Source organism: Leptopilina heterotoma, unplaced genomic scaffold, assembly GCF_015476425.1.
Source record: "Leptopilina heterotoma isolate Lh14 unplaced genomic scaffold, ASM1547642v1 Lhet_223, whole genome shotgun sequence".
NCBI lineage: Eukaryota > Metazoa > Arthropoda > Insecta > Hymenoptera > Figitidae > Leptopilina > Leptopilina heterotoma.
In genome coordinates this window covers 671,333-682,917 of record NW_025110941.1, presented here as the reverse complement: position 1 = coordinate 682,917, position 11,585 = coordinate 671,333, and the positions used below count along the sequence as shown (strand labels likewise).

The 11,585-nt window shown below is 34.0% G+C and overlaps 3 protein-coding genes across 3 annotated transcripts; 2 read left to right on the top strand and 1 right to left on the bottom strand.

The window, feature by feature from the left end:
- The first annotated feature begins 7,308 nt into the window (after positions 1–7,308).
- LOC122502244 lies at positions 7,309–8,169 on the top strand. Its single transcript, XM_043612190.1, has one exon. It carries the CDS (start codon positions 7,309–7,311, stop codon positions 8,167–8,169), a length of 861 nt encoding a protein of 286 aa, XP_043468125.1.
- A 496-nt stretch (positions 8,170–8,665) lies between these two features.
- Positions 8,666–9,511, top strand: LOC122502243. The gene is made up of 2 exons (XM_043612189.1): positions 8,666–8,841; positions 9,028–9,511. The coding sequence occupies exons 1-2, from the start codon at positions 8,666–8,668 to the stop codon at positions 9,509–9,511; spliced, it is 660 nt and encodes a 219-aa protein (XP_043468124.1).
- Positions 9,512–10,133: 622 nt separating this feature from the next.
- Positions 10,134–10,976, bottom strand: LOC122502242. Its single transcript, XM_043612188.1, has one exon. The coding sequence runs from the start codon at positions 10,974–10,976 to the stop codon at positions 10,134–10,136; it is 843 nt and encodes a 280-aa protein (XP_043468123.1).
- Between the last annotated feature and the right edge of the window lie 609 nt (positions 10,977–11,585).

Here is an 11,585-nt window from a genome sequence, read left to right as displayed (position 1 = left end):
GTATGAGTGCCATGATTTACGATCCTTCACACCCTCAGTTGTTCATCCGGCGAGCTAGCCGCTGAGATCAGCAGCCACGTGATCAATCACTCATAGCTGTAGAACAACCGCTTGCAGAACAACCGGTTGTAGAACAACAGGTTGCAGCACAACCGCTTTCAGAACAACCGGTTGTAGAACAACAGGATGCAGAACAACAGGTTGCAGAACAAGCGGTTGTAGAACAACAGGTTGCAGAACAAGCGGTTGTAGAACAACAGGATGCAGAACAACAGGTTGCAGAACAAGCGGTTGTAGAACAACAGGATGCAGAACAACAGCTTGCAGAACAACCGGTTGTTCTGCAAGATAAACCATTATGGATCCGTCGTAGAACCACACCAAAATTAACGACATCATACCAACCATCTGCAATTTGTTTGCAACCTCCTACACAACAAATTGCAGATGTTATAGAGTCTGAAAAATATCCTGTTCCAGTAAAACGTCGTCTAGCACATACACCAGTACCACCACCTCATACACCAATACCACCACCTCATGCACCAATACCACCACCTCATACACCAATACCACCACCTCATGCACCAATACCACCACCTCATGCACCAATACCACCACCTCGTGCTCCAAAGCCATTACCTCGTGCTCCCAAGCCAACACCTCGTGCTCCAAAGCCACCACCTCGTGCTCCAATGCCACCACCTCGTGCTCCTATACTACCACCTCGTGCTCCAATACCACCACCTCGTGCTCCTATACAACCACCTCGTGCTCCAATACCACCACCTCATGCTCCAATACCACCGCCACGTGCTCCAATACCACCACCTCATGCTCCAATACCACCACCTCATGCTCCAATACCACCGCCACGTGCTGCTTCAGCTGCAAGGAGATCAATTCTCATTCCTCCTCCACCACTAAAAGGAACTTTGCATCAACGTTTGCGAAAGTCCCTTAAAATGTTGAGATAAATTTATTTTTTTCTCAAGTGTCTTCATTTTTTTTGTAGTTAAACATTGAGTTTAATGTTTTTTTATACTTAGTTTTTTTAGTTGAACATCAAGTTTAAACCTTTTTTGTGCTTTGTTTTTTAGTTTTTCCTTTTTAATTAAACGCTTTACCATTTTTTTCATTTTCAATACTGCCTGCATGTTTTCATTCATTTTATAAGTTTTTTTTTAATTGTTTATATTCTTTTTTTCTTGGAAACATACATATGTAAAAAAAAGTTTTTTTTGTTTTGTATATATATAAAAATATATATCTTCATTTGTACATATGTATATTTTCCTATAATACATATTTAATTATTTTTTTGTAATTGACTTTTGTTTTATTTTCACATGTTTTTTAAATTTAGTTTAGTTGCATGAGTTTTCTTTATTATTCATTTCACTTTAACTTTATAGAAATTTTGTTTTATACTTTAAACCTATTCTCGAATTGATTAAATAATAATATAGTTAATTAATTGTTATAATCTAACTTTGGCTTGACATAGAATCAACTACAATTTAGCTTTAATTCTATTTAACTTTGATTTAATATTGTTTCAATTTTGAATTACAGGATATTAATACAAATTAATTCTAACTTAATGCTAATTATTTCTAACTTAATTCTAATTATGTCTAACTAAATGCTAATGAGGGTATTTAATTAAATACAATATTAATAACATTTCATACATTTATTATAATCAATACACAATATTTACACTTGTTTTACATTCAATATACAATATTTACACTTGTTTTATTTTAAATTCAATGTGGTTGTATGGACCACCAATATATTTCAGCCGTAATTGTCCAGAACTAATGGCTTCTTGCATCTGATCCAAGCATATAGAGTCATTAGTGAACATTGGTACAAATCTTGAAGGTAGGAATGTATTGAACTTTTTATCCACCTCAACGACGACCTTGACTCCATACCTGGTGTTGACAACCTGGATCTTTGTTATAGGATACTTATGTCCAGGAGTCAGCTCGGAAAGCGGCTTCGTAGGCAGGAAAGCATCCATGCGACCAATAGCGTTGATTTTGGTTAGATCCATCTTTTCTTAGAGATAATACTTTGTGAAGTTACAAAACAGAATGAGCTTTACAGCTCAAGGTGCCTCTATTTATACCCAAATATCACGCATTACCCCCACCATTAATTCTGCACATGCGCATTACCCCCCACCACTAATTCTACGCATGCGCAATAGCGTTTTATGTTTGTAAAATACCCCCACTTTTTATTATTGAGCCACGCCCACTTTGAGACGTCATAAGACAAGTTTAAACTAGTTTTAACATGTTTAATAGTTTTATACATGTGTAATAAAGATAATCGGATAGGGAAGGGTTAATTAAAGTAAACATTAATAGACATTTAATACATTTATTCATTATATAGGAAATTTTCACAATCATTATAAAAATCTTTCAATGTACAATCATTGTCAACTTCATCATTATTTTCTATATTATTTCGTAGTACATTCGATGGTTGTATCAACCAATTTCGTAGATTACATACATTTTTCACAGCACAGTTGCTGAAGCTACGTGTGTGATTTGTACATGTAGATGAACTATCTACACTTAAACTTTTTAGCGACGGACATTTAAAATCATCTAAATTAAACACATTTAATGTATATTTTTCTAACCATTTTTGTTTTTCTAAACCTTTTACATAAACAGTAGGTGTATCTATTAATACTTCTTTTATTATAGGTTGTAATTCTTCATAAGATACGTCACCAGCAGCCCAATCGATACCATGATAATTATTTGTAAGCCATCGATTCTCACATTTGTATCTTGCAGGCAATCGACTCCAGGCATATGGCGGCTCGAAGAGGTAGACCAATGGATGAGCATCTTGTTGAAGTGGTAGAATCGCCAACTCTTTGATGACAAACTCGTTGTAAGGTCTTTTGAAGCATTGAATATCTACGACGTACGCCATGGTATCTGAAATAGAATAATGGCTCAAGCCTTAAAGAGACGCTCTCTTTATAGACTTTCCCCCACCACTCCAAATACCCCCACTACCGATGTCGTCTATGATTGGTCATTATTTCCACCAATCACGTTACTTTTTTAACAACGCCGCTGATTGGTGTATACTGTATAATGCGGTCGTGAATTATAAGGCAATATGCATCTGTATTGGCTGGAAAATTTTCATTTGCTTCAAATTCCAATCGCACATCTACAGATGCTTGTTTTAGAAATTCGTTTTGTTTTGAGCAATCAATAACAGTCAATGGTGCATAATCTTTAAAGTTATTTCTAGTTAATAAAGGTTCAGATTCTTTTCCATAGTAGGATGGTTGAAAATTACAATACATATCATATAGTATGGAAAATTTGTTTTGAGTAAAATTTAAATTTAAATTTCCATAAGGATAGTACTGTGAGTTTAAGAAAAGTTTAACATTGAGAAGATTACAGGCATCAAATAAATTTGCATACCTTCCTTGATCTTCTTTTCGATTTGTTTGAAAACCAAGAATAACATATCGAGGTTTTTCAACTTGTGTTGAAGTTTTTACAGTCCACACGTGCTTTTGAGTGGCAGGAATCATAGGATACTCATATAAATCCCATGATCTAAAACTCATTGTTATAAGTGAGTCTTTTTCAATGAATTTCAATAATTCAATTTTTTGGCGATCATTTACCATTAAATATGGAATCAACCATTCAACTTTATTAATTATAATTTTAAATTCTTCACGCTCAGCTGCTCCAATGTTTACTACAGCATTGAGATCAGTACGAGATCTTGTTAAAATAAGTTCATGTTTTGCATTTACAACAATCTTTCGATAGTCTTCAGCAAAACCAATAATCATACTTAGTGGAATATTTACATCAAAATATCCAGCATCATTTGTTACTCTACTATCATCATCATAAGGTAGATAACCAGCATTTTCAGAGTAAATCATTTGATTAGGTGTTTGAGAAATTAGATTTTTCATTGTGGTTGTAATACCAACATTTTTAGAGCGATCAATTTCAACACCATTTAATTCATAACGAATCTCATTAAACAGGTAGGAAATACCATTGCTAATTAACTTTGTATTAGTTACAAGCGTATTGTTTGGCTTAACAATTCTGCCAGTGACGTGTAGAGTACTTTTAGAGGGAAGAATGTACAAGTCTTGATGTTGAACTGCAATTCGAATCTCGTCACTGTTATTAAATGCTGATGACACGTATGGTTGATGTGCATGAATCTCATAGTGTGCCACAGAATTATCAAATTTAACTGGACTTAGAATGTTTAAAATTTCTTCCATTTTTGTTACAACAACAAATAAAAAGTATGTGAAAAATCAATTTTTTCCCTTGTTTTCTTGATAAACTCTTAGGCCGAGCTGCTTCAGAAATAGTATGTTCTGAGATGTTAGTCTCTTGCGAACTGATTGAGGAATGAATGACTTCTGACCTGGCAACTCTTTTATATAGCTTCCACCAGTTTTTCTATGAAATACAATTCCCATTACGTTGTTTTAACGTGTAATCGAATTGTTATAGTTTCACCTCTAAAATTTATTAAATCTCCGTCTTGATCAACGATTCTTACTTGAATATTATGTATTGTCTTCACGGCGATTGGAAGGTAAATGACGTGGGATGGAACTTCCACAATCTTATGTCCAGCTGGAACAATTGGAAAAAATTCGTGAATTGTGTGTACCTTTTTATTATTTATGTATGCACCAGTAGTAATGTTACATTCAATTCTGATAGCATTTACCTTAAGAATAGCTACTGGTATATCTGACGTATGAGGCTTATTAGCTGTCAATATTCGTGGAGTAAATCCTAATAATTTACCAATTGAATCGTTTTGTTCAAAACTCACTTCAAGGCTGCTTGTTATTTCACTACGTAAAGTATTATTGTTAGGTTTAATTCTTACAATTTCAGATCCATTTTCAATAGAGTTTTGAATATATTTTTCAATATCTTCAATTTCATAGCTTCCAGGGGGTATAGTAATCACTTTATCACCAATATAAAATTTATTTTTACCTTGATCAATATTAGGAATTGAATTGAAGGTTAGTAATTCAACTAAGCCAAGTACATAATTTTTATTAGATAATAATTCTATCGGAGGAAAATATTCTGCCTCCAGGACAGATGAATTGCCTGAGATAGTCAGAGTAAAAGATTCTTCCATGTTGATGACTTTTTATAAACTGATTAGCTGGAATGACTTACAATCACTTATATAGAATATATTTTTTAGTAATTTCAAGCTGTCCACATAAGAATTTTAGACATAAATGACCACAATTAAAGCTATTATAATCTTGATAATTTTGATGATTATACTGTATTAAAGTATTGTAACCTAAGTAATTGACAAGTTCATAGGGTGGTTGAAGATTACCAAAACTATCAAAGTATACTGCTTTATTATTAACTTTTTTATATGCAACCCAATGAGTTCCAGAACCATCCTTATCATCTAAATTAATAATGGCTGATTCGTTTTTTCGAGGACCTCTTATAGGTAATTCATTTCGCATGAAAACACCTTGAAAGTGAGGAATTTTCATTTCTTTAGCATATTTAAGTAAATCTAGATCAGTAAGTGCTCGCTGAGGTAGCTTTAAACTTTTTTTTTCGTACATTGTCTCTTAATACCTTGTCCTTTAACGTATGTTTTCAAATGAAGTCCCAAACCTTGTCGGTATGGTTTTAAATGTAGACCTTTACCAAGTGCAACTGCTTCTAACTCTCTATTGTGACGCTGAGCTTCCTTCAACTGCTCTTTTGCTGCACTTGTATCATTAACAGCTTTTGCTACACCAGCAGCTCCCCCAGTAAGCGCTCCAAGTGCACTTAGACCAGCAAAAATGGGAATCAATGGTAACAGACCACCAACTTTTGATGGGACAGTTAGAATACGAGGTGTTAAAACTTTTTCTCTACCACCTGATTTCCTTACAGCTTTTCGAGCTGTTTCAATAGCTGCCTTTTTGTTGATCGAGCATCATTACCAGGAATTATTGATTTTCTTGCAGCATCAACAATTTTTCTAAGATTTACTCGTTTTTTTGATTTTATCTTCTTTACTCGTTTCTTTGACTTTGTCTTCTTCTTCTTTAAACCCATTCCAAATTTTGATTTTGCTTTCATAGCGTTTGTTATTGCGTAAGCTGCAGCTCTTTTACTATATTGTGCGTCTGGAGCAAATACACGTTGCCACGCTTTGTCAGCTAATACTCTATCAGCAGCGTTTCTTTCTTCAACGTTTTCTCGATTTTTCGAGTAAGCAATATCGTGCTCTTTACAAGCGGCGTCTAATGGATTAACACCTGGATCACCTCTGTCTAGACGTTTTGCTAACTTTGTACCTGGTCCACAATATTGATAACCTGGCAAATGTAATTCAAATGGTAACTTGTTTATAAGTTTATTAATTAAACCTTTTCCTCGAGAGCGATGATGTATAATCATACCTTACTCTGTGAAAGTTAAAATTAGAATGACTTGTGAGCTATATAAGCGCTGTATTTATACCTTTAGCGGCAGTCTAAATCAGGATGCGGTTCAAGGAACAACTTCACAAGCTGCCAGTCGTCAATCTAGACTCGATTGTTGAACAACAAGAGAAGACAGTGAAGCGTCATGGTAGCTTGTTATCAGGTAGTATTCGAGCTATTTTTTGTGGACCATCAAATTGTGGAAAGACAAATGTACTCCTTTCTTTAATTTTACATCCTAATGGTCTTAGATTTGATAATATTTACTTATACTCAAAGTCTTTACATCAACCCAAGTATAAATTCTTGGAACAAGTTGTAAGTAATGTTGAAGGAGTAGAGTATTTACCATTTAGTGAGCATGAAGAAGTCATTACTCCTAAAGATGCAAAACGGAATTCAATATTTATATTTGATGATATTGCTTGTGAGAAGCAAGATAATGTAAGGGCATTTTTTTGCATGGGTAGACATGTTGATGTTGATTCTTTTTATCTTTGTCAAACATATGCCCGCGTTCCTAAACATTTAGTACGTGATAATGTTAATTTACTAGTTCTTTTTCGTCAAGATGAGAAAAATTTAAGGCATGTTTATGATGATCATGTTAATACTGACATGACATTTAATCAATTTCGAGAACTATGTTCAACATGTTGGAATTCAGACAAATATGGATTTGTAGTAATTGATAAGGATTCTGATTTAAATGATGGAAGGTATAGAAAAGGATTTGACAGCTTTGTAACACTATAAATATAAGATCATTCCTAAAATATTGTTAGTTCAATATGAAACCTTGTAATAATAACATGTTTCATAAAGAAAAAGAATATCTTCATCAAATTGCTAAAGCTAGTGAGGCAATTAGGCGAAAACATCGTATGTTAAAATTAGGAAAAGAAGATGCTGAAAATGTGCTGACTGAAACTTTTAAACCGATAGTTCAACCCTTACAAAAAATTATTAACTTGACAGACACTGAATATGAAAATGTTAAGGTTGAAAAGAAAGAGCAGAAGATAGATGATAGCATAAACTATGAAAGTGAAACTGAAAAATCTGCAGATGATGATAAAATAAGTAATAAATTTCTATACTTATTAAATCATAATAGAAAGCAATGTTTAGATTCAACATACGGCGTACGTAAGCTAAGTGATGGGTCACTTATGATTGGTGATTCACTAATAACTCTTGAAGATCAGCATGTAAAAATTGGTAATAAACGATATCTTCAAACGCTTGGATTACTTGAACTTTTATTCAAAAGTAAACCTACGAGATCGTTTATACGTGAAGATGATGAAAGAAACTATAAAGAGATTCTGATTGCTACTAATGCACACAAAAAGAAGTATAGTTCCTTTGAATCTATACGCACGGATAAGAGTTACAAGTATTTGAATTTTATATCTCAATTCTTCCCTCGAACACCTACCAAACAGCCATCTGTAAGCGGTAGTTCATTACCTAAATTTATGATTACAAACAGAAATTTTCAACGAGAATATATCTATTGGGATGATCCAAATGAGTTGGTTGACCGTCTTAGACTATTAATGGCTTCTCAAGCTGCTGGAAATCCTAGTCACAATAATGAAATCATGTCTATCATTGAGGAACTACGTGAAGCTAAAATGATATATTAAGATGTGTTTTAGCAAATATCATTCATTTCAACAATGAGCATTGACGTGTTCGGACATCCTCTCAATCAAAGAGGAACAGCAAGACGAGGGCCTCCTGGAGTTGGTTTTAAACTTAATTCTCAAGGTAACTTTGACGTTGAAGGAAGAAAACTCTCTAATCTTGCTAACGCTGAAGAAGAAAACGACGCTGTCAATTTAAAACTTGTACGACATATGATAAAACACGAAGTGCGTTTATTGTATGAAGCTAGTGCCTCACTTAGATCAGAGGTGGACAATAACAACTTATTTCTAAAAGTTCTTGAAGACTCGATTACAGAAAAAATAAAAAATTTTGAAAAAGATATAAATCCAGACTTATCTTATCGAACAGCTGAAATTATTAGTGAATTGGATACTCGCTTATGTGCTCTTTTGAATGAACAACAAAAAATTAACAGTAGTGAATGAACTTCATACTCAGGCTAGAAAAAATTATCCTCGACGGCGAGTTGAAATGCGTGATATTGATGAGACATGGCAAGCAGATTTAGTAGAGATGATACCTTACTCAAGAATAAATAAAGGTTTCAAGTATTTACTAACAGTTATAGACATAATTTCAAAGTATGCTTGGGCTGTTCCAGTAAAAAGTAAAAATGGAAAAGATGTTTCTCATGCAATGCAATCTATGTTTGCTAAAAAACGCATATCAAAAAACTTGCATAGTGACAAAGGAAAAGAATTCTATAATTCACAATTTGAAGCATTAATGAAAAAGCATAAAATAAATTTTTACTCAACATACAGTAATATGAAGGCTTCTATTGTTGAACGGTTCAATCGAACACTAAAAAGAAAAATGTGGATGTAATTTAGTTTACGAGGAAATTACAAGTGGTATGATATATTGCCTACTCTTATTTCCAACTACAATAATACAAAACATAGAACAATTGGAATGAAGCCTAAAGATGTTACTTTAGAAGACGTTGAAATTTTAAAAGAAAGGATCTCTAAACTGAGAAAAATTCCTTTAAGACGACCAAAGTATAAAATTGGTGACAAAGTTCGAGGAAGCAAATATAAAAACGTTTTCGAGAAAGGATATACACCCAATTGGACAACAAAAATATTCACCGTGGATCAAGTTGTATCAACTCAACCAGTGACTTACAAGCTCAAGGATTACCAGGATCAACCCATCAGCGGAGGATTTTATGAAGAGGAACTTCTTAAAGTAAAATATTCAGATATTTATCTTGTGGAAAAAATTCTCAGGACACGTGGAAACAAAGTTCTTGTCAAATGGCTTGGCTTTGATAATTCTCACAATACGTGGGAAGATAAAGCAAATGTATAATCTATTATTCGCAAATCGTCCCCAGTAACTTAACGCAAATGTCAATCAACCAGCAAATCAATCAAAGATTAATGTTAGCGTAGAACCTCTCTATAAATCAAAACTGCTTCCAACAACAGACCTTTACACTGCCAGTGCCAAATTTAATTAACATTAAATCAATAATGAATCAATAATGAATCAACAATGAATCAATAATGAATCAACAATGAATCAATAATGAATCAATAATGAATCAACAATGAATCAATAATGAATCAATAATGAATTAATAATGAATCAACAATGAATCATTAATGAATCAATAATGAATCAATAATGAATCAACAATGAATCAACAATGAATCAGTTGGCACTGGCATTGTGAAGGCCTGTTGTTGGAAGTAATTTTGATTTATAGAGAGGTTCTACGCTAACATTAATCTTTGATTGCTTTGCTGGTTGATTGGCATTTGCGTTAAGTTACTGGAGGCGATTTGCACATTTAAATTAATATAAGTTTTAATTATATGTTATTATGTATATATGGAAGGATTTTTTAAATAAAAACATATGGAAATTGAATATAATTGCATTATTTATTAACAAACCTTTTATTTTTTTACCATCATGTTTTACAAAATCATTCGTCGATTTTAGGGATCGCATAATGTCCCCACGGTAGAGTGTCGGTACTCCCCGGTAACAAATACCGTTTGTCGTCTTGCGGTCTTAAAGCTACTTTAATTTGTTTTACAGTCTCAAGGTTGTGTAATCGTGATCTAATATTATACTGTGTTCGAGTTTGAATGTCAAAATCTCGCAGACATTTTACATAATCATCAAAGTGAATCGATTTTTTCACAACGCCGGATTTAATGCCTTTAGCTTTTTTAATAAAATCTTGACCTTCAACCCGTACGCTGTACATCTTACTCCGCAAGCCAACAAATTCGGTAACGATCTTGCCGTTACATTCGTCTTTCATTAGACCGAGAATCTTTTTGTTGGCTTGCGGAATGCCGTACACGTTGTTTGCGGGATAGTCTGACGTATCGAACTTTTGGATGTCATTTTTCATGTCATTGTAGACATCTTTACATTTAATTTCGTAGATTAGACTGTCTGTATCGGTATACATCAGTTTACAATTGTCGCCGTATTTTTTTAACATATACCCGTAGTGAAAATCGTAGATTAGCGTTTTGGAAACATCGAGCACACTTAACCCCACATAGATTGGTTTGTTGAGTAGTACCTCGGTTTTACGCAGTTCAATGGCAACCAGATCTTCGTTGAATATCGCTCGACTATGGAAATTCGGGCGAGAGATTAGGGCTTCAGCTCCATAGCGGCCAAACCATTGGGTGACAAGTTTAATGTCGACATGTTTACGGACATTTTCCATTGTTTTGCCGTACACAGCGTTGTTCATGAGCTTGAACAAATTTTTCTCGAACTCATTTTTGGCATTGGTTCGCATCATTGTATTATAGTCTATGTATGGTTTAAGCCATGTTGATTACTTAAACAGTAAGACTCGATGAATTTTAACAAGCTTAATGCCGTTAGCGACAACTTGTTTTAAAGTGCGGTAGTGGATCACATATTTTTCTTTTGGTTGGAGAGTTGTTAATAATTTCTCCTGTTTCGAGAGAGGTGGTTTTGCATTTTCTGCGCAAAATGGCATGTCTTTGTGAGTATCGTGGAGATTTTCAGGATACTCCAAGTCAACTTCGAGTATGTATCCAACAGATGAATCGTCGGATGGATACATTAAAATTGAAAGAGTTGTCGACATTTTCAACCCATTTGAAGCCGCCATAAGGGAGCGCTTGAGCCATTGCCCAACCATATAAATTGTTGGCGTCAAAGTACATGATGTAGCTTGTATCTTTGCTATCATCGAAATTTTCCATATATCTATTATTCGCTATAGTATATCGGTTGCAGCATTGACTTATGCCACCTCTAATACCAGACTCAACAAACATAATCATATCGATATCGGTTATTAGTTGCAATCCTATTTTCGTGTACTTGAGCATAGCATCCCAAGTTAAACCGGGGGTCGTATAATAGTGAGCAGGATCTA